General features: G+C 40.2%; 1 protein-coding gene across 5 annotated transcripts in view; it reads right to left on the bottom strand.

Moving 5' to 3' along the window:
• Positions 1 to 18,440, bottom strand: part of PXDNL (peroxidasin like) — a 295,520-nt gene that overhangs the window by 173,558 nt on the left and 103,522 nt on the right. For all 5 annotated transcript variants that reach the window (XR_012157221.1, XM_073331210.1, XM_073331214.1 and 2 more), the window contains exon 2: positions 3,234 to 3,305. Coding sequence is in view for 4 of the 5 variants with exons in the window: in XM_073331210.1 (XP_073187311.1) it covers positions 3,234 to 3,305 (72 nt within the window). In the remaining variant the exon portion in view is untranslated. The remainder of the gene's footprint in view (positions 1 to 3,233; positions 3,306 to 18,440) is intronic.

Genomic DNA, 18,440 nt, shown 5'->3' with positions numbered 1-18,440 from the left:
GCTCACGAAAGCTCATGCTCAAATAAATTGGTTAGTCTCTAAGGTGCCACAAGTACTCCTTTTCTTTTTGCTAGTATATGAAATGCTTAGTGGGAACTAAATATGTGCAGTGACTGCAAGTTTGGGCCCACTGTAATCATTTGGCCAAGTTATATGCATGCAACAGTTTGAACCTTTCTTCATGAGTCAATTTGTCCAGATACTTCATCGCTTTTGTAGCAGAATTCCTAATTTGTCATCTTTAAGACAGTTCTCTTACACAAAATTCACTGCCTGGAACTCACACTTGTGGCCAGATCTAGCATTGCAGCTCTCTCCCTCCTTTCCCACCCTCCGTAGGTTCTTGAACAGACACTTAAAAACAAACTCCTTGTTTCCATACACCCTTGTAGGGCTCATTTTTTGCAAGTCCTAAGATAAAGTACTGAAAGTCCAAACCAGACAACATCAAATGGACTAGAATCAAACAGAGGATCTTCCAACGCTGCCATCACCACGGCTCCTCTGTGTCAACCTTCAATTTCCACACCAGGTCTTTTACTAAACACACACACAAAAGTCTAAATTCTACCCCCTCCTTGGGCCCCTTCTGCATGCTCTGTGCCCCTAATTCCCAGGCCTTGCAGAGTCCTTCCCTGCTCTTTGAACTGCCTTCCAGGAGGTCCTTTTTCCCAGAAGCTTCCCTCTCATGGGAGATTCTGGCAGCCCCTTCTAGGGACCTTTCTTCTTCCCATTCCCCTCTCCTTGCTGACAGCCTGTCCCTTTGGAGGGAACACCTATCTATTTCTCAGCTGTGTCGGGCTAATGAACAGGGCTGACTGGCTGGCCCCAGGTCCCTGACCCTTAACTGGGCAGACTGCCCTGTTACAAGAGCCCAGCATTCTAGGAGTTTCCCCATTGCAGTGTATAGAGCTACTATCATCATCTTGACGGTGTTTTATTTCTCTATATCTCTAATCCCAGACATTACTTATTTAGCCCCTTTTTCCATATCTTATTTCACTTTTACATCTCACTTTGTGTCCATTATCAACCTTAGCTACTTTTCTGTGTTACTGATTTGCAAGTAGTCCCATTCCACCAAAACTCTGGGCTTCAGCTTACTTTCTCTAGCTATGTTCTCTTGTACTTTCCAGCCTAAATTTCAATGCATTTTCTGCTTTCCCAATTTAGAATAATCTATGCTTGACCGCCTCCCCTCCACCCCCAACACACCACACACACACCCCTCTTCCCAGATCATTAATAGAGATGTTAAAAAAAGAGAGAGAGAGAGAGAGAGAGAGAGAGAGAAAGAGAGAAAGACTGGGTTTAACACCAGTTCCTGCAGAACTCAGGGGTCACTTCTCTTCACCTCAGTACATTGACTTTTAACTTCATTACCCTTTGTTTATGGTCTTTCCACCAGTTCTCAATCCATATGATGGGACTCAAATCCAAGTCAATTTAAATTAATTTTCTGAAGTAAGATTCCTGTGTACTTTGGCAACTACAATTTAAAATTTTCCTCCTGAGAACAATTATTTCTTACACCCTGTCTTCAAAAGAACCTTGTGCGTAACCTATAGCCATTTCTCTCCACAAAATACAAGAGCATCATGTCCTTGATTCAGCATGTGTGTCTAACTTTAAGCATCTGAGTAGTCACAGACATTGAAACCAATAGGAATAATTGCATGCTCAAAGTTTGGCATATGTCTAAATTTCTTGTTGAACTGGATCCCAAATCCACTACAAAAGAGCTACAGAGGATGGAGCAATATTTGTCTCTGTATGCTGAATAACAAAAACACAGAATCAAAAATAAAAGCAGTCATCTTCACTTTGCTGGTGTTTACGGTGTAAAATTATTTGTGCGTATTCAGAGGGAATGCCAGTTATTTTGGAAAATGTATGTGAATCCAAAAGTTTCCCAGACTTTAGAACAATGGGAGTATTCATCTGAAAATCTGTACCAGAAGCATGCTATTCATTATAGGCTGTCATAAATATAAAGGGAAGGGTAAACCCCTTTAAAATCCCTCCTGGCCAGAGGAAAAAATCCTCTCACCTGTAAAGGGTTAAGAAGCTAAAGGTAACCTCGCTGGCACCTGACCAAAATGACCAATGAGGAGACAAGATACTTTCAAAAGCTGGGAGGAGGGAGAAAAACAAAGGGTCTGTGTCTGTCGGTATGCTGCTTTTGCCGGGGATAGAACAGGAATGGAGTCTTAGAACTTTTAGTAAGTAATCTAGGTAGGTATGTGTTAGATTATGATTTCTTTAAATGGCTGGGAAAAGAACTGTGCTGAATAGAATGACTATTTCTGTCTGTGTGTCTTTTTTGTAACTTAAGGTTTTGCCTAGAGGGATTCTCTATGTTTGGAATCTAATTACCCTGTAAGGTATCTACCATCCTGATTTTACAGAGGTGATTCCCTTACTTCTATTTCTATTAAAAGTATTCTTGTAAGAAAACTGAATGTTTTTTCATTGTTCTCAGATCCAAGGGTTTGGGTCTGTGGTCACCTATGCAAATTGGTGAGGATTTTTACCAAACCTTTCCCAGGAAGTGGGGTGCAAGGGTTGGGAGGATTTTGGGCGGAAAGACGTGTCCAAACTACGTTTCCCAGTAAACCCAGTTAGAGTTTGGTGGTGGCAGTGGATATTCCAAGGACAAAGGATAAAATTAATTTGTACCTTGGGGAAGTTTTAACCTAAGCTGGTAAAAGTAAGCTTAGAAGGTTTTCGTGCAAGTCCCCACATCTGTACCCTAGAGTTCAGAGTGGGGGAGGAACCTTGACATAGGCTATTAGTCTTTCATTACCCTGTTGCCTAGCAAGTTTCAGTCATCTACTAAGGGTACAGAAGCAACATCCTGTTTAGACTGGAAATTCATTGTGGTGATGACTGTATTTCTATCTATACCACACTGGGCATGTCCTCACATATAACCTCAGCAATAATAGTGTGATTTAAATAACCCGTCAAACACCATGAAAAAAGAAGCATGAAAAGTTGATGCTTCCCATATGATGAAAAAGATTTGTCCAATCTACTTTCTAAATACCTACAAACAACAAATAATATATTTGCAGACAGCAGGATTGATTCACAAATAATTCACAAACGGAATAATATTTGCAACAAGAAATGTGACCCAGTTCAACCCTAGATCTGCAGCATGTGAATACAAATGCTGATTACTGTGTAGTCCACAGACAGAATGCCAGTGGCAAATCGCAGAGACTTACAGGGTGTTCAAATGCTTCAATTTCTTAAACGTGCCGGCTGGGATTTCTCGTATTCTGTTAAACCGCAAATCCCTGGAAAAAGAAAGAACAGAAAATTTAAATTAATCATTCTGACTTCCTTCTTGTCACTGCTAAGTGTTTGGTTTAATACATGAAACTAATGCATCTCCACACCCTTCTCTTATGCATGTGACAGAGTTCCAGTAAATGGAGAACAAAGGGAGAAGCAATGGCAGCTGACAGTAATCCCATGCCCACATACATAGTGGCCTTTCAGATCACTGCCTCCATACCAGCTTTCTACGGGTGAAGACCCTGCCCCTTTACAGGAACTTAAATGGAGGGGCCGAGCTACTGTCATGGTACCATTTGCAAACATAAATCCATTTAATATTACACTGTTCAGAAATAATTCAGCTGAAGCTGGGCAATCCTTACCAGGAGAAGTTAAGGACAACATCACTCAACCTCACCATATGCCTATCAGTTCAGGCCATCGCATGGGCCACCTGCTGTTTAACACAGCAAATGAATTCATCATAGCTTCTGTGCCAGTTTCATAGAGATTACAAAAGAAACCATGGAATACTTATACTGTATGTATACTGGCAACTGCGGTTCAAACTACACACACACGCAAAATAAAGAGCTGAAAAACAGGAAGTTGCATGTATCTGTTGGCAAACTCTATTAGATTTTCTTTCGAGAGAGCACCATTCATTATGGTTACCCATCAACTCAGTTCAGCAGAAGACTCATGATTCCATACTAGTTATTATTAGACTGAAATTACTAGAAAACCTGCAGAAACAGCCGCTTCTGGTTACAAGAAATGTCTGTGGTTTTGAATAAGCTCCAAGGTGTCTCATTTTAACTCCAATTTAGTTTGAAGGAGAATATTTTGCATTAATTTGTAAAGGAGATTACTGGTTTACAATAAAAATACAAAGTTCAAATGCCAAAGTGATTAAAGGGGATTGCAAATGGATGGATAAATTTAATTTACCTAGATTCTAAAATGTTTGGTTTATACTGCTCCCCAAAAAGTCATCCCCATACTTTTTCCTTAACACTAATCACCTCACATATTTACTTCTTCCTACTCCGAATATCAACTTGATGTATGAGCAGCCTAGAGGATTAGAAAAAACGCCCAGACTGAGCATGAAAACAGAAATTGAATAGCTCCATAAGGGAGTTCTCCCCTCATAAGAGGAGAGGTTATGTCTGGGTCTCTTGTTTTCCTAGTGTTCATTCTTTATATTTTTCATAGGGGAGACCTCTTTACTTGGCTGCTACCATGCAGGTTGTTAAGTCTCAAGAGAGTCTACTCAGCCAACTCCTTGACAAGCCCTAAATATAGTCCAGTTCTCAATGACTGGGCACAGCAAATCTTTTCCTGGAGGCAAGAAAATATGCAACATTACAAATGCTAGGGTTTTTCCTCAACCCCCTGTTAAACTACAGATACTGTAAATTCTCCTGGATAAATGTTGAAAAAGTCCTATATATTTTAATAGTCATTTTAGCCATCTTAATATTTTCATGAGTACTCCCATTTACTGTCCACAAACATACCACTTTTTAAGGTTGGGAATATGTAAAAAAGTAACAAAAACATGCAATTAATTATATGACATTTCATTTCAACTTGTGATAAGAAATCTAGGTGTACTTTGGATTGGAAGGTGTTTCAAAGAGGAGGTTTCCTTTGTGAGTAATTCCAGTTATCAATCTAAACTTTCAGCTTGTCTTTTCTCTACTTACTGCATTTAATGAAACTCAGAATGCCAAGATTCACTTATCGATAAATTTTAAAAAATTGCCTTTGATGCCCATAAACATTTTGTTAAAAGCTACAAGACTGTTTTCTCTCTTTTGCTGTACAATACAATGGCTCAATAAATACCTACAGCATGGAAATATAGATAAGACAACCTTCTGGTTCCCAGACAGTGCATCGTCTTCTCCATGTTCCAACAACTCTTCCCAAAACAATCACTACTAACTTGTTACAGTGAGATACAGTTGAGGCTGTTGCTATTTTAGTGACACAATCGCACCTAAATCATACACTAGAAAAACAAAGTAAACACCCCTTAATGGATTAAATGTATATTTGTACATAGAGAATTATGGACAAAATTTTCCCCCTCTGATGCTTCATCGGTGCCTCTTAGGGAAGAGGTAAGGCCACTAAATCATGCCTCTTTTATTCCCTAACGCGAAGGAGTATCATTATGACAGTAGACTTAACTTTGAATATTTTGGCTTGTGTTAGATTGTGCCATAACCTGAGTGCATTTAAAAATCTAGATTTTTGCAGCCAGTATGCTTATTGTATTAGAAACTCAAGTACTTCCCTAAGCCTGTAGTTTATACTGTTTTGAATTGCCTTGAATTTATTCATACACTATACCTGTCTCTCAGGGAATGTTAATAATTAGCTAACACCATCTAACAATTGTACATGTTCATTTTCCTCACATCAACCAATGTCTGACTTTCCTTTCTAGGATATAGTACACCCTGGAAGAGAATTCCAACTTATTTATTAAAAGGCAAAGAAAAGTGATACCAATTTCCCTTCTATTTGTTCTACATATACAAAAATGTAGTCATTCGAAAGATCTTCCCATTATCCAACTGCTAATGGAATAGCGAACATCTACAGTCTTGTGACAGATCTGGTTGGTCCTAATCAGTTGGCAGAGTGAGCGCCCTTCTGTAAAAAAGACAGTAGCTTACACTGTTTCTAAACATTTGTAGTTAACATCTTTGTATTTGTCAGAGTTTATGAAGCTCATGCAAATATCCTTTTTGCGTAAGTGAAATGTTTAGATGATTGCTTCACGTTTATTTGCCACAGGAAGCTGGAAAGCCCATAAAAATGTACATATAACATTCTAAAGCTGTGCCTTGTTACATTAGCTCTAGTTTTCATTGCAAAATTCTAATCTAAAAAGGAAAATTAAACCTTTCATGGATACAAGATTCTAGATAAAAAATATTTCCTCTGAAAGCTTTCTACTTTCTTTAGTTTGCAATAGCCAGCCATTTCCAGGATATGTCACTGCAGAGTATTCATCCTTTCAAATACATGACATTTTATGAAGTCGGTCAAATAAAAGACTACTTATTCCACAAATGTGCACTCTTCTCTCACAAAGGACACTCCTGCCTCTCATCCCTCAACCTCTGGCTAAGGAAGACTAATGGATAATCCCTTTCAAGATGTCAACTTCACCCCTTAGGCTGCCCACCAAGGTAGCTATTTCTTCCTCCCACTGTCTCTCAAGCAAAGGAAAATGCACAGCCACCTCTCTGCCAGCTGGGAGAGGCAATGAGATTTTAGCAAGAAATCTCCATATTCATTTCATATTAAATCATTCTTTTGCCATGATCCATGAAGAAACACATCAGCTTTGCATATGGGGAAGTGGTGTCTTGTACAAATTCAGTAAATACTTAATCTGAAACATGTTTGGTAAAATAAATCTCTCCGACTCGAAGGACAGCTTCATTTTCCATTCTCAGTGAAGTCCTCAGTTTGTCGGTTTCAGGAGACAAGAATGATTTAAGAAATCTGTATTGTTTATACAGCGATCTTTTTTACTTAGAAGCTGGAAAGAGACATAAGAATTCTTTGCACTTCTCACTCTCGGAGCATTCTCCATTTTATCCCTCTATCAGCCCCTTACATCAAAATATCATGTAAAACCTCTGTCATTTTAGCCAGAGGAAGACTATATGTTAGCCAAATAAAGCCCTGTTTATGCAACAAATCTGAGCCTCCCTCCTTCAGACAAGACAGCTGCCTCTGAGAAAGAGGTGCTGTCAGAGCAGTGTGAGGACCCCCTAGTAAGAACTGAGCTCTGTCTCTCTGAAATATTCCCAGGCCTTCCTAATAGAAGGAAGTTGAGAGTGAAATTGGCACTGAAATTCAGATCCTCCCCATGCCAACTCAGATCACCAGCATTATGCTTTGTTTCTTTCAGTGTTTGGTTCAAATCTTATCCTTTCACTATTGTAATGATTTCCTACTCTCTGAGACTTCAGAGTCATCAGCTCTACCATAAACTATGGTTTCATGGGTTTGCCGGGGTGCAGGTGAGGCAGTGTGATCCAATGAATGTAGCACTGGACTGGAAATCAGGAGGCTGAGCTTTCTGCGGCTCTGACATTGACTCGATGTGACCTTGGTTAAATCACAACCTCTCTGTGCTTTAGTTCTCTCATATGCTGAGTGGGGATAATAATACTTCACGTCACATTGTAAAGTACATTGAGATTTACAGATCTAAATTGCTAAGGGTTATCATCAAGTCCACTGTCAGAGTTCGATAAAATAAAGCGAGAATGGTGTCAAGCTGCCTGAAGTGCCCGAGGAGCGTGATTACTAGCCTCAAGGCTGACTGGTAAGAAGCAGGACACAAACCCCAAAATGGCTGAGAGTTCTATATCCTGATTTCATCAACCAGTTATCAACTGTAAACTCCTCAGGCACTGTAATAGCCGTAACATGGAGTCACAGACAGTCCACTTGGGTACTCCAATCTGTCTCACCACTCAGGTGAGCATTCCTTTTGTGACAGATGGTGCCTTACACCAAAAGTCACAGCAATAGTCAGGTTAGTCTCAGTCCAAAAGGACCAGTCACATATCCTAGTCAATTGCACCTTAGATCTCATACAAAAGACTATTTTTGTAGCCAATCCTCTAATAAATTATCTGATGATTTATTAAATAGGAAAAGGAAATGAGATATTGAAAAGGTTAAAGCAGGGTAAACACACACACACAAATAAATGAGTTACAATCTTAAATTTAAAAAATCAATAGAAATTCTGTAATAAGCAAGCCCTATATGTCTGTTAGGGCTAACCCAGGCTGAGCAGCTGGGGACCCCTTGCTTATGCCTAGAAACCTTGCCCCAAGAGCCTAAGCAGGACAGAGACAGTCAGTTCCTTCCACTTGGGGTTTTTATTCCCCACCTGCCATGTACTGTGAACTGCCATCTCAGCTGATGGGAGGAATTCACTTGCATGATTCATCTTGGGAGGGGGTGGGGGAAGCAGGACAACTGAGTCTTTTGTCCTCTGTGTTGTCCCGCAATAATCTGTCTAGTGTTGATGGACCTTTCCCTTTGTGCAGGACATAACACCATCTGTTGCAGATTGGCACTTTACACTAGTTAATGTCTCTCTCTTGTCTGGTGATTTACATAGTCACAGAGACTTACAATACAACTGCTCAAATATTATCTTCCAAAAAGGGATATATATATATATATATATTATAGGTGAGATTAACACATTCAGCAATTCACAAACTGAATCTAAACCCTAAACACATTCTTATAATTCTAAGACCTATTTTGACAATATTAACACACAGGAGAGCCACGATGATTCCACCTGTGTTTTGAGCAGTTTTCAGTTGAGGCTTGGGGACCTTGGTATGAGCTGGCACCTGGTCTGCCAGCACTGCAGATGGAACTAAGGAACTTCTACTCCAAGGGTTTGATCCTGGTCCGATACAAGTTGGGGGAATGGGGGGGAGGGAGGACCCGCATTGATTTATCAAGCAACAGAATACCAGGGTTCTATCACTTAGGATTTGCCGACAAAAGTGCCAGCGTAGAAAAAACTGAAAGCTGAAAATATTTCAGTTTTCATTCCCTATCCCCAACCTCGTGGCAAAAACTGAACAAATCTGAATCTTTTCACAAAAGTTATTTACCATTTTTCAAATAAATGTTAACGATTTAAAGAGCAGCAGAAGTGCATTTAGCATGAAATAAATTAACCTCTTTAAGTAATTACTATGTTCTATAAGACAGGAATTCCCAAACCATGGACTGTGAGCTTCTTATGGTTCACAGAGCACTTAACAGTGGACCACAAACCTGTTTGGTCATATGGTGCTGTCTTCTCCATGCTTGCAGCTCTAAATCCCATTAATTAAACTGAATATGTATTAAATACTTTCTTAATATTTTGTGCATTTTTTAATAATATTCAGAGAATTTATCCTGACAATACCATTAGAGTACTGTTATCTCCATTTTAAAAGATGAGGAACTGAGGTACAGAGGAACTATGTGATATGCCCAAGATCCAAAAGGAAGTCTGTGAGCAGAGCAGAAATTTCAACCCCAGTCTCCGGCTGTCATCCTAGAGATTGGATCACCCAAATAAAGACGAACAAGTGCACAAGGAGGCTATGTTTCTGAACAAATAAATCTAATACATTCTGTATTTCTAGTCACACAATACGAAAGAACAAATATTTTATGTGCACACTGTAGTTCCAATTCAGCGCACAGCCCAAAATACTACTAACTGCTGTGCCACAGGCACCACAACGAGGCCACGGAGAACCTGAAAACTGTTTTTTTGCGGAGTTCTAAAGAGATTTAGGACTGGCTTAATCTATGATCTATGCTTGGAAGATTGCTTTGAGGAGTTTAGCCTTAAAAACAAGCAACGCTTCTAAACCATGTCAATAGTTCTCATATTATTCAATTACTCTACCTCTGAGGTAGATAGAAAGAACAGAGACTTGATCATGGGAGGAAGAATAATGAAGCTGTCAGTTAAGTTGGTAGCCTTTCAACATCTGGGCATTGTAACCTTGCTGCTCTGCTCATGGTAGTCATCATATATGATTAGTTTGGGTGTTAGAAAATTATGTTTGTCAAAAGCAATTAGCATGAGTTAACGGTCTATTCACCACTACCATTTGTTACTCTAAATGCTGCAAAATGACTTGCATAGGATTATTTAAAAATTAATCTAGGGCTTTATGGCAACAACCTTTGTGAAACCTTTGTTCTTTTCATAACATCACTTCTCTGCAATTATGTTTCATGATTCAACTATCACATCTGTCCCCTATAGCTCTACTGAGAGATGATATATGGTAGGGCTAACATCATTCAGCCTCAGGGACCCTTTTGATTACAGTTTTGATCTTGCATATATTACATATCAATGCAACATGGATAAATATTAAAAATATATTTTGACAGCCATCAGGTTGCTCACTGGAAGACATGACTTGTGAAGTGTGCAATATACAAAAAATACTGTCAGGAAAGGTTTAGACTACCACCTTATTTATGTCTTTAATTGTTCCATCTCCACCGCGAGAAAGAATGAAGCACTAAAACGAAAACCTTTCTTCTGCAAGGACCACCCACTTTTTTATGACTGAAAAAGTTTAGCGGTTAAGTTTGAAAAAGTCTGGATGCTTACCCAAATTTACCTTCATTTTTAAGATTTCTGTATCTCTGCCCCCACTCCAATTCAACTAATTTTTCTCCTTTCCACTTATTCTTCCCCTGAATTCAAAACTCCTGATCTCACATATTCCCAAAATGTCCTCCAGCCTCAAAACTCCCTCTTCACAAATCCCAAGTGACCAACTACCTCCTTCTGACCCAGATCCCAACTCCCACTCCCCAACTAGGCTCCTAATTGAGGTGATTATGGGGAGTTCCAAGTCTGGTGCTATTTCAATTGGATTCTGTCTGGCTGCCATATTCAGGGATTTCCCCATCACACACATTCTCCCAAAAGCATCATTTCACATCTTTAACCCCAGGAAAGCTCCAACATTTGCAAGCTTTGGGGACATCAGTTGGCCCAACAGATATTAGACCAGATGAGATGGATTTCAGCAGAGCCTGAAGGTCAAGGAGAAGGACTAGGGAAGGGGTACTTTGAGTTAACCCAAGCCTTCACAAGGGACTGGGAATTTGCGATTTTGGCAACATTTTGTTTTACATTTTGCAGGACCTCATTACTCCTGGCTCTGACACTGGCTTGCTGTGTAGTCTTGAGAAAGTTAGTGACATGCTGGAGAGGGCTCCTTACACCGAAGTGAAGGGAGGAGTGGGAAATTCTTCATTCCCCTAAGGGAGTCCACTCTTCCTCTGGATACTACTAAATGATTTCTTGCAGAGCTTGCTTATTCCTGGAAGTCATAAACATTCTTCTGAAAAACTGTTTGCCTTCAGAATAGGCCACATCACACCCAAAAATTTGCTGAGGCAAGATACTCTCCCAGACATTCCTCTCCCTTCCACCTTACCCAAGCTGAACTCTATGCTATGCTAGCAGAAATACACTCTGTATATATTTTCAGAACAAAGTATCATCATTTTCAGCAACTTGTGGCTTCATGCAGCTTCACATACATTTGATTGCCAAGGGGATTTGCTTCCCTTTTTGGATGTGGTTAATAGGAAAGAAAAAAAAAACCATTTTTTAAATGAGAAAACAAAATGAATAGATTCCCCAGTTTTGCACTTGTAAGCCAGCAAGACTTTTCAATGGCAGTGCCTTGTTGAAATATTGGTAGCACATGATAAATGCATGTCACAGTAGTTCCCTATAAAACAGTTTCCCTTTCATATGACAGCACCCTCCTTTGTAAAGCGTAGATCCACAAAGGGAGCTACATCTTGAAATGCCAAGCCACCCAGTGGAATCCACAAACCCTGAGTTCGGCACCTAGGCTCCCTATAGGGCAGTGGTTCTCATACGGGGGTCAAGACCCCTGAGGGGGTCATGAGGTTATTACATGGGGGGGACACGAGCTGTCAGCCTCCACCCCTCTTTGCCTCCAACATTTATAATGGTGTTAAATATATGAAAAAGTGTTTTTAATTTATAAGGGGGGTCACAGTCAGAGGCTTGCTATGTGAAAGGGGTCACCAGTTCAATAGTTTGAGAACCACTGCTATAGGGAGAGACAGTCACCTGAAAATGAAATCCACAAAATCCAGAACATTAGACTAGGAACTGTGTATGCTAGCCAATAGGGGATGCCCTAACCACAGCACTATAAAATCATTCTCAGTTTCTCTGGCTCAATGCATAATTAATACAAAGTGGAACAACTTCAACAGGAGAGGCTGAAGGAGGCCCATACCCAGTCCAGTGGTTAGAGCACTCACCCGTAAAGAGAAGAACCCTTCTTCAACTCTTCTCACCAGGTACAGGGGGGCACTGAACTGAGAACTCCCAGCTCCTGAGTGAGTTTCCTAGCTCCTGGGCTAACTGTAACAAGGGAGGCCTCCTCCTCTCCTATGTCTTTGGAAGCGTGCTCCAAGAATACCTATGCCGATTGTGCCCTGCAGGAAAGACAGACAGGGCAATGCCTAGGTTCACCTGGTGTGAGGATTGTGCTGAGGCATAGGCATGTCCTACCTGTCCAGAGGTCAGCAGGGTGCATGCCCACAGAGACAGACTTTTAGGCATGTAAGGCACTTTTTACAATGTAAAAATGGAGTGTTAAGCATCTGCCAAGTGCGGGTTTTGTGGATTCCAGTAGCACCTAAATCTGGGATTTAGGTGACATCCCTTTGGGGATCTGGAGCCTTTGAGATCCTCAGATTGAAGGTGCTATACAAGAGCCAGATCCTGCGAGTGAATCTTTGTAGGAGCTGCTTCCATGGAGCCTGGCACATACCCCTAGGAGTGCAAAGCATTTGCGTTATGCATAATTGTGGATTATAGAACCACGCATTGCTACATCTATCCTCATAGAATGGTTGTGGCAGTAATTATTCTGGGACAATATTATAACAAGTTCCACTTTTTCCTGTATTGGAAAAGTGTACTGGACAGATGGATCTTTTCTTAGTCTGATATATCTTAAGTAGAGGGTGTGGAAGGAAGTAGGCTATTACCGCTAATGGAAATAGTGCAGTGAATTCCCAGAGCACACACCACTGAACATTTACACCGGCTATAAAAGAGTTATTCCTAAGAGGCTTGTTCTATATAATTAAATGCAATCTCTTTCAAGGGCATCTTTGTGGAACAAGGGCATCTGGTTAGGTTAAATTGCAGGTATGTATTTGCTAGGGATCTCCCAGGAAATCTCTCTCAGGACTTAGAGACAGGAGCCTAAATTGAAATCAGCTATATCAGCTGCAGTTTTCAACATTATTCTATTGCTATGTTTCCCATCTGCCCTGATTTAGTAGATACAAGAATACACAAATGTCCAGCTCTCATCAAAATACCAACTGCTTTCTGAGCAACAGTGATTTCTTCTGCTCCCATAGTTTGGTAGCATCATCAACATTTTTTTTTTAAAAAAAAATCAGAGATGCAAAATCTTAATCACTTCCATGATGACATTTGAAATACATTTTCTGAGAAAGGGCAACTGGGGAAAAGGTCAGAAAGCAGCAGTCTGCAAATGGAAGGCTCTCAACTGCGTTTACTGAAAAAACACTCAAGAAAAGTGAGTCCTTTCTGAAGTCATTATGACCACTTCAGCATTGCCTAATTGGCCAAACCCTCTATCTGTGTCAGGTGAAAGGGATGGCTCATTATACAGAAATGAGTGTTGTTCAGCAGGGTCAACACTAGGCAAAATGAGCTTGCCCATCCCTGCTTTAAAAAGATGATGAATGGCCGATCCAGACTCCTCTCTCCACTTCAGAGCCTGACACAATGACAACACTGTAGAAAGAGGGTGTGGTGTTCTCGCTCATCTCCCTAGACAACCTAGTAGTATAGTTAGAGATGGTGATCAGCCACCTGGGAACCAAGGGAAAAAGTTCCCCACTGTTAGCAATGTTAATGAAAAAGGTGGGGTTTGAGATGCAGGTATCCATCCACTGAAAAGTGGAACGTAAACCCCTTCACCTCCAAACTTATTTAAAATAGGCTACTGAGTGCTCATTACAGGCAAGGAACACATCTGAAACAATGATTGAGAAACAGAAAGCTTCCCCTGTTACCAACACCAGAGCTATTCAATATCCTAATTACAAACACTATTGCTGACATATTTAAAGCATCTGAAAGTTAGACATTATACATTTATTGCAGCTATACATAATAGGCCCACTCATTGTCTGAAGATGGCACTAATGGGCACTAATGTGGTGACTTACTGAAAAATATAACTAATGACAACAATTTAAGATTGTCATACTTTATAACAGTTGCACATGGTTATGCTAACTTAAAATGGTTTGAGTGGTGTATCTCACTATTTGTAGAGATCAGATACAAATGAACTGGGGAACATGTTCCTGTGCAATGCAAGGGTCGGGGGGGGGGGGAATACAACAGAAATGCACCAAGAGAACTAGAAAGAGAACAATGGAATCACCCACTGAAATCCCCACATTGTGTGTGTGTGTGTGTGTGTGTGTGTGTGTGAGTGTGAGAGAGAGAGAGAGTGTGTGTGTGAGAGAGAGAGAGAGGTATCCAGGGTTTGAGTGTAGAGGAGAGAAAATGGAGGATTCAAGACCCCAATAGACTGAGTGCTCTGAAGGAAACTGAGAAGCTTGTAAGGCAGTAAGGATTGTGCTGTGATTTGGTTTAAAGATATTAAGAGCTGTTCCTTTGCCTAAAACTCAGAGGCTAGAGCTGGACTGTATGCAAATCAGGAAGGTGACCTCTTAATCCCCTCTTCTTAACTAGAGAGCTTGTTATATTGCCATAAGACTGATGTATTTCAAGATAAAGGGATTACAATTACTTTAACCTAGACCTCTGTAACTTCAACTATCGAACACATATTTCAGTGCATGTGTCTTGCTGCACTGCTCATGAGGGCAATTGCTTTTAATTAGCAAAGGTTACACACACAACACCAGAATTAAAATCCTGAACTTCGGAGGAACAGGTTATAATTGTAAAGACTGTAGAATTTATTTTTCACATTTTTCTCAAGAAGCTCTAGACTGAAATATATTTTAAGAGACTGATTCTCCACTGTGACCAAGTTTGGGGAGAGGGGGAACCATCAAGCAGCTAGTGGCGGCTCCCAGGCTCTGAATTGCACAGCTCTACCTCAGGGGAACAGCTTTAACCTATACCACTTGTAAGAGATCCCGCACAGCCCTTACATTAGTGGAAGATCTGCCTACCTTGCCAGGTTTCCTCTCTCTAGTTGGGGGTGGGGAAAGAGGGTAAACAGGCAGCTGAAACAGGAGGCAGCAGAGAGTTCCCCTGAACCAGCAGATGTTTCCCTGCACAAAGAGAATTCCCTGCTAAGCAGATTTAGGAATGGAGTATCTGGCCCTACATTTTGGATGGCAAGATTGTTGTGTGACTCCTATTCCACTCAACAGAAATAATACAGCAGTGTTGGAACTGTACCCCTTAGGTCTTTGGATTGGGTACATCTTAAATTAACAAGAACAGAACTGATACATAAATCCTCCTCAAACAATGTACAGTTTCATTTTGCAAAACAAGATAACTGACAATCTTTGATCTTATGGATCTTATCTTATAGGAGACCATTAGTTATTAAGTGTCTCCACTCTAAAGATCACTCTGTGAGATCAATGAACCCCCCCTGTCATGTATAAGCTTTTTAAAATTATGTGGCATTGTGAGGCATGTCCCTGCATGCATAAGGAATTAGTTGTCATAGATTCATAGATATTTAGGTCAGAAGGGACCATTATGATCATCAAGTCTGACCTCCTGCACAACGCAGGCCACAGAATTTCACCCACCACTCCTGCAAAAAAACCTCACACCTATATCTGTGCTATTGAAGTCCTCAAATCGTAGTTTAAAGACTTCAAGGAGCAGAGAATCCTCCAGCAAGTGACCCGTGCCTCATGCTACAGAGGAAGGCGAAAAAACTCCAGGGCCTCTTCCAATCTGCTCTGGAGGAAAATTCCTTCCCGACCCCAAATATGGCGATCAGCTAAACCCTGAGCATATGGGCAAGATTCATCAGCCAGATACTACAGAAAATTCTTAAATTTTTAAATTAAATTTAATTTAAATTCTTAGTCTTTATTTCTGAAGTCACAATCAGGTTTCATTCCTGGAACCCAAGGAAATTGCTTTGAAGTTAAGATTTATTAGTCCACAAGGACCAAAAGTAGGCGTTAACGATTTTATTACCTATCTTGCAGTTATTTTATGTCACTTTTCTTAAATGCAATTCATCTGAAGTTTTCAATAAAAATATATTGAGTAATGCTATCATTACAAAAAAGAATAAAAGTACAGCAGTTACTGTACTATAGCTGGACCGATAACAGTTACAAGAGAATTAAAGTCTTAATTTTTTTATTTTTTTATTTTTATTTTATTTCATTTTATTTTTACAAGTTTAGCTGCTTCGTTACATTTGGTAGCTGACACAAAGAATATTTTTATCCAATTCACAGTGATAATGTTAAGTGAAATTTGAGCTGCTTGTATGATTCCACTAAAGTACTACCTTTCTATAAAGATCTCTGATAACTATATAATTTGATCACAGAGCAATTACACTATACCTTCCAACATTGTGGAAATCTGCACTTATTTTGTAAAAAGCAATACATCAAATCTAATAAGGCTAAAACTAGCATTTGAGTCTCTCTCTCAAGCACTGTCGATCTAATGACCATTAGGAAATGATCATACTGTATACTAGAATCCACTTTGTAGAGTCATATATTTCATCAGTGACGCATGGAATGCTGAGTGAATGCTATTAAGATGGATTCTACAACTGGAGTTCTGTAGCAGTAAGAATCAGACTCCGTGCAGTGGTTAACAGTAATACAAAGGAAATAATGGTAAAATGAAGGAAGGAAATGACAATAATTGAATGGTTAATGTTTAAACTACAGGAAAAGGAGCTAATTAAAGATCATTTAAATTAACTATTTCACAAATAAAGGGACATTGGAACCAAATGCTGGCCACACCTTGTGCAGGTGTGTTGCAGATGAGAATAAAGACCTCCCTTCCCTTTCACTTTTGTAGCCCTGCAAAAGAATAGCCAGAGTACTCATTGGGAAACGGAGTCCCTGTTCACTCCTTCTGCCTCTGGGAGTACCGAGGGTGAAATCCTAACCCCACTAATACCACCTAGATCTTATATAGTGCTTTTCACCAGTACATTGCAACATACTTTATGGATGAGGTAAGTATCATTAGCCCCATTTTACAGATGGGGAAACTGAGACAGAAGAGAGGTGACGTGATTTGCCTGAGGTTATCCAGCAGGACAGTGACTGAGCCAGGAACAGAACCCCAGGTCTCCAGAGTCCCAGTTCAGTAGGCCAGGGCCAGGATTTTACACCATGTGCCTAAAAGGGTGCAAGGAAGGATGGGGTAAGGTTAAAGACCCAGTTTTGCTCTTTCCCCATCTTCCACACAGGCCAACACAGAAGTAGAGCATACTTGTTTTGAGTGATACCACCTTATTTTCAACACAGCACAGTTCCTAATGTGACCCAATTCAGCAGTGCTAAACAAAATTCAGCAGCGCTAAAAAAATTAACATTTATATTTGGATGCACCACTTGTTATGTATTCACCACTAACATATACTCATTAAAGACATATTAACTGACATAATTAGCAGTAATGCCACTAACAGAGGTGTTTTTAAACACAGCTATTTATCCATAAGGAGTAAGATTTAAACAATCATTGGCAAATATTCTGGGGACAAATTGTCCCTGGTCCTCGCAAGTGCTTCGTGGGGAAAAAAGAGCTGCTTCTTCCCAGGTCAGGATCCCATTCCTGCCATGCAATAGGAGAAACCTATTGTCCTTCAGGTAAGAGTCACCATGGAGGAAAAATCAGTGACATGGAGTTGAGATATAGAATCACAGAACCACAGCGTTAGAAAGGGTCACAAGGGTCATCTAGTCAAACCCTCTGCCAAAATGCAGAATTTGCTGTGTCTAAACCATCTGAGACAGATGGCTATTCAGCCTCCTTTTGAAAATCTCCAATGAAGGATCTTCCTCAACCTCCCAAGGCAATCTGTTCCATTGTCCTACTGTTCTAACAATTAGGAAGTTTTTCCTGAGAATTAATCTAAATCTGCTATGTTGTAGTCTGAACCCATTTTTCTCTTGTCCTGCCCTCTGTGGCAAGAGAGAACAACTTTTCTTCATCTTTTTATGGCAATCTTTCAAGTATTTGAAGACTTATGTCCCCCCCTTAATCTTCTCTTTTCCAAACTAAACATACCCAGACCCTTCAGCCTTTGCTCTTATGGCTTGCATTCCATCCCATCCCTTTGATCATCTTTGTCGTTTGCCTCTGGATGCAATAGTCATAGTGAAACTTGTTTTATTTACAGTATATACACCACTGAGAGTCACAAAGAACTCACAGCCAAACCTACTCCCACAAATCACAACCAAGACACCAATGCCAGGAACCTGCGTTGTCCCCCAAATTGCCTCCAAATATACAG

This window comes from Lepidochelys kempii, chromosome 2 (genome assembly GCF_965140265.1).
Source record: "Lepidochelys kempii isolate rLepKem1 chromosome 2, rLepKem1.hap2, whole genome shotgun sequence".
NCBI lineage: Eukaryota > Metazoa > Chordata > Testudines > Cheloniidae > Lepidochelys > Lepidochelys kempii.
This window is presented reverse-complemented; position numbering and strand designations above follow the sequence as displayed.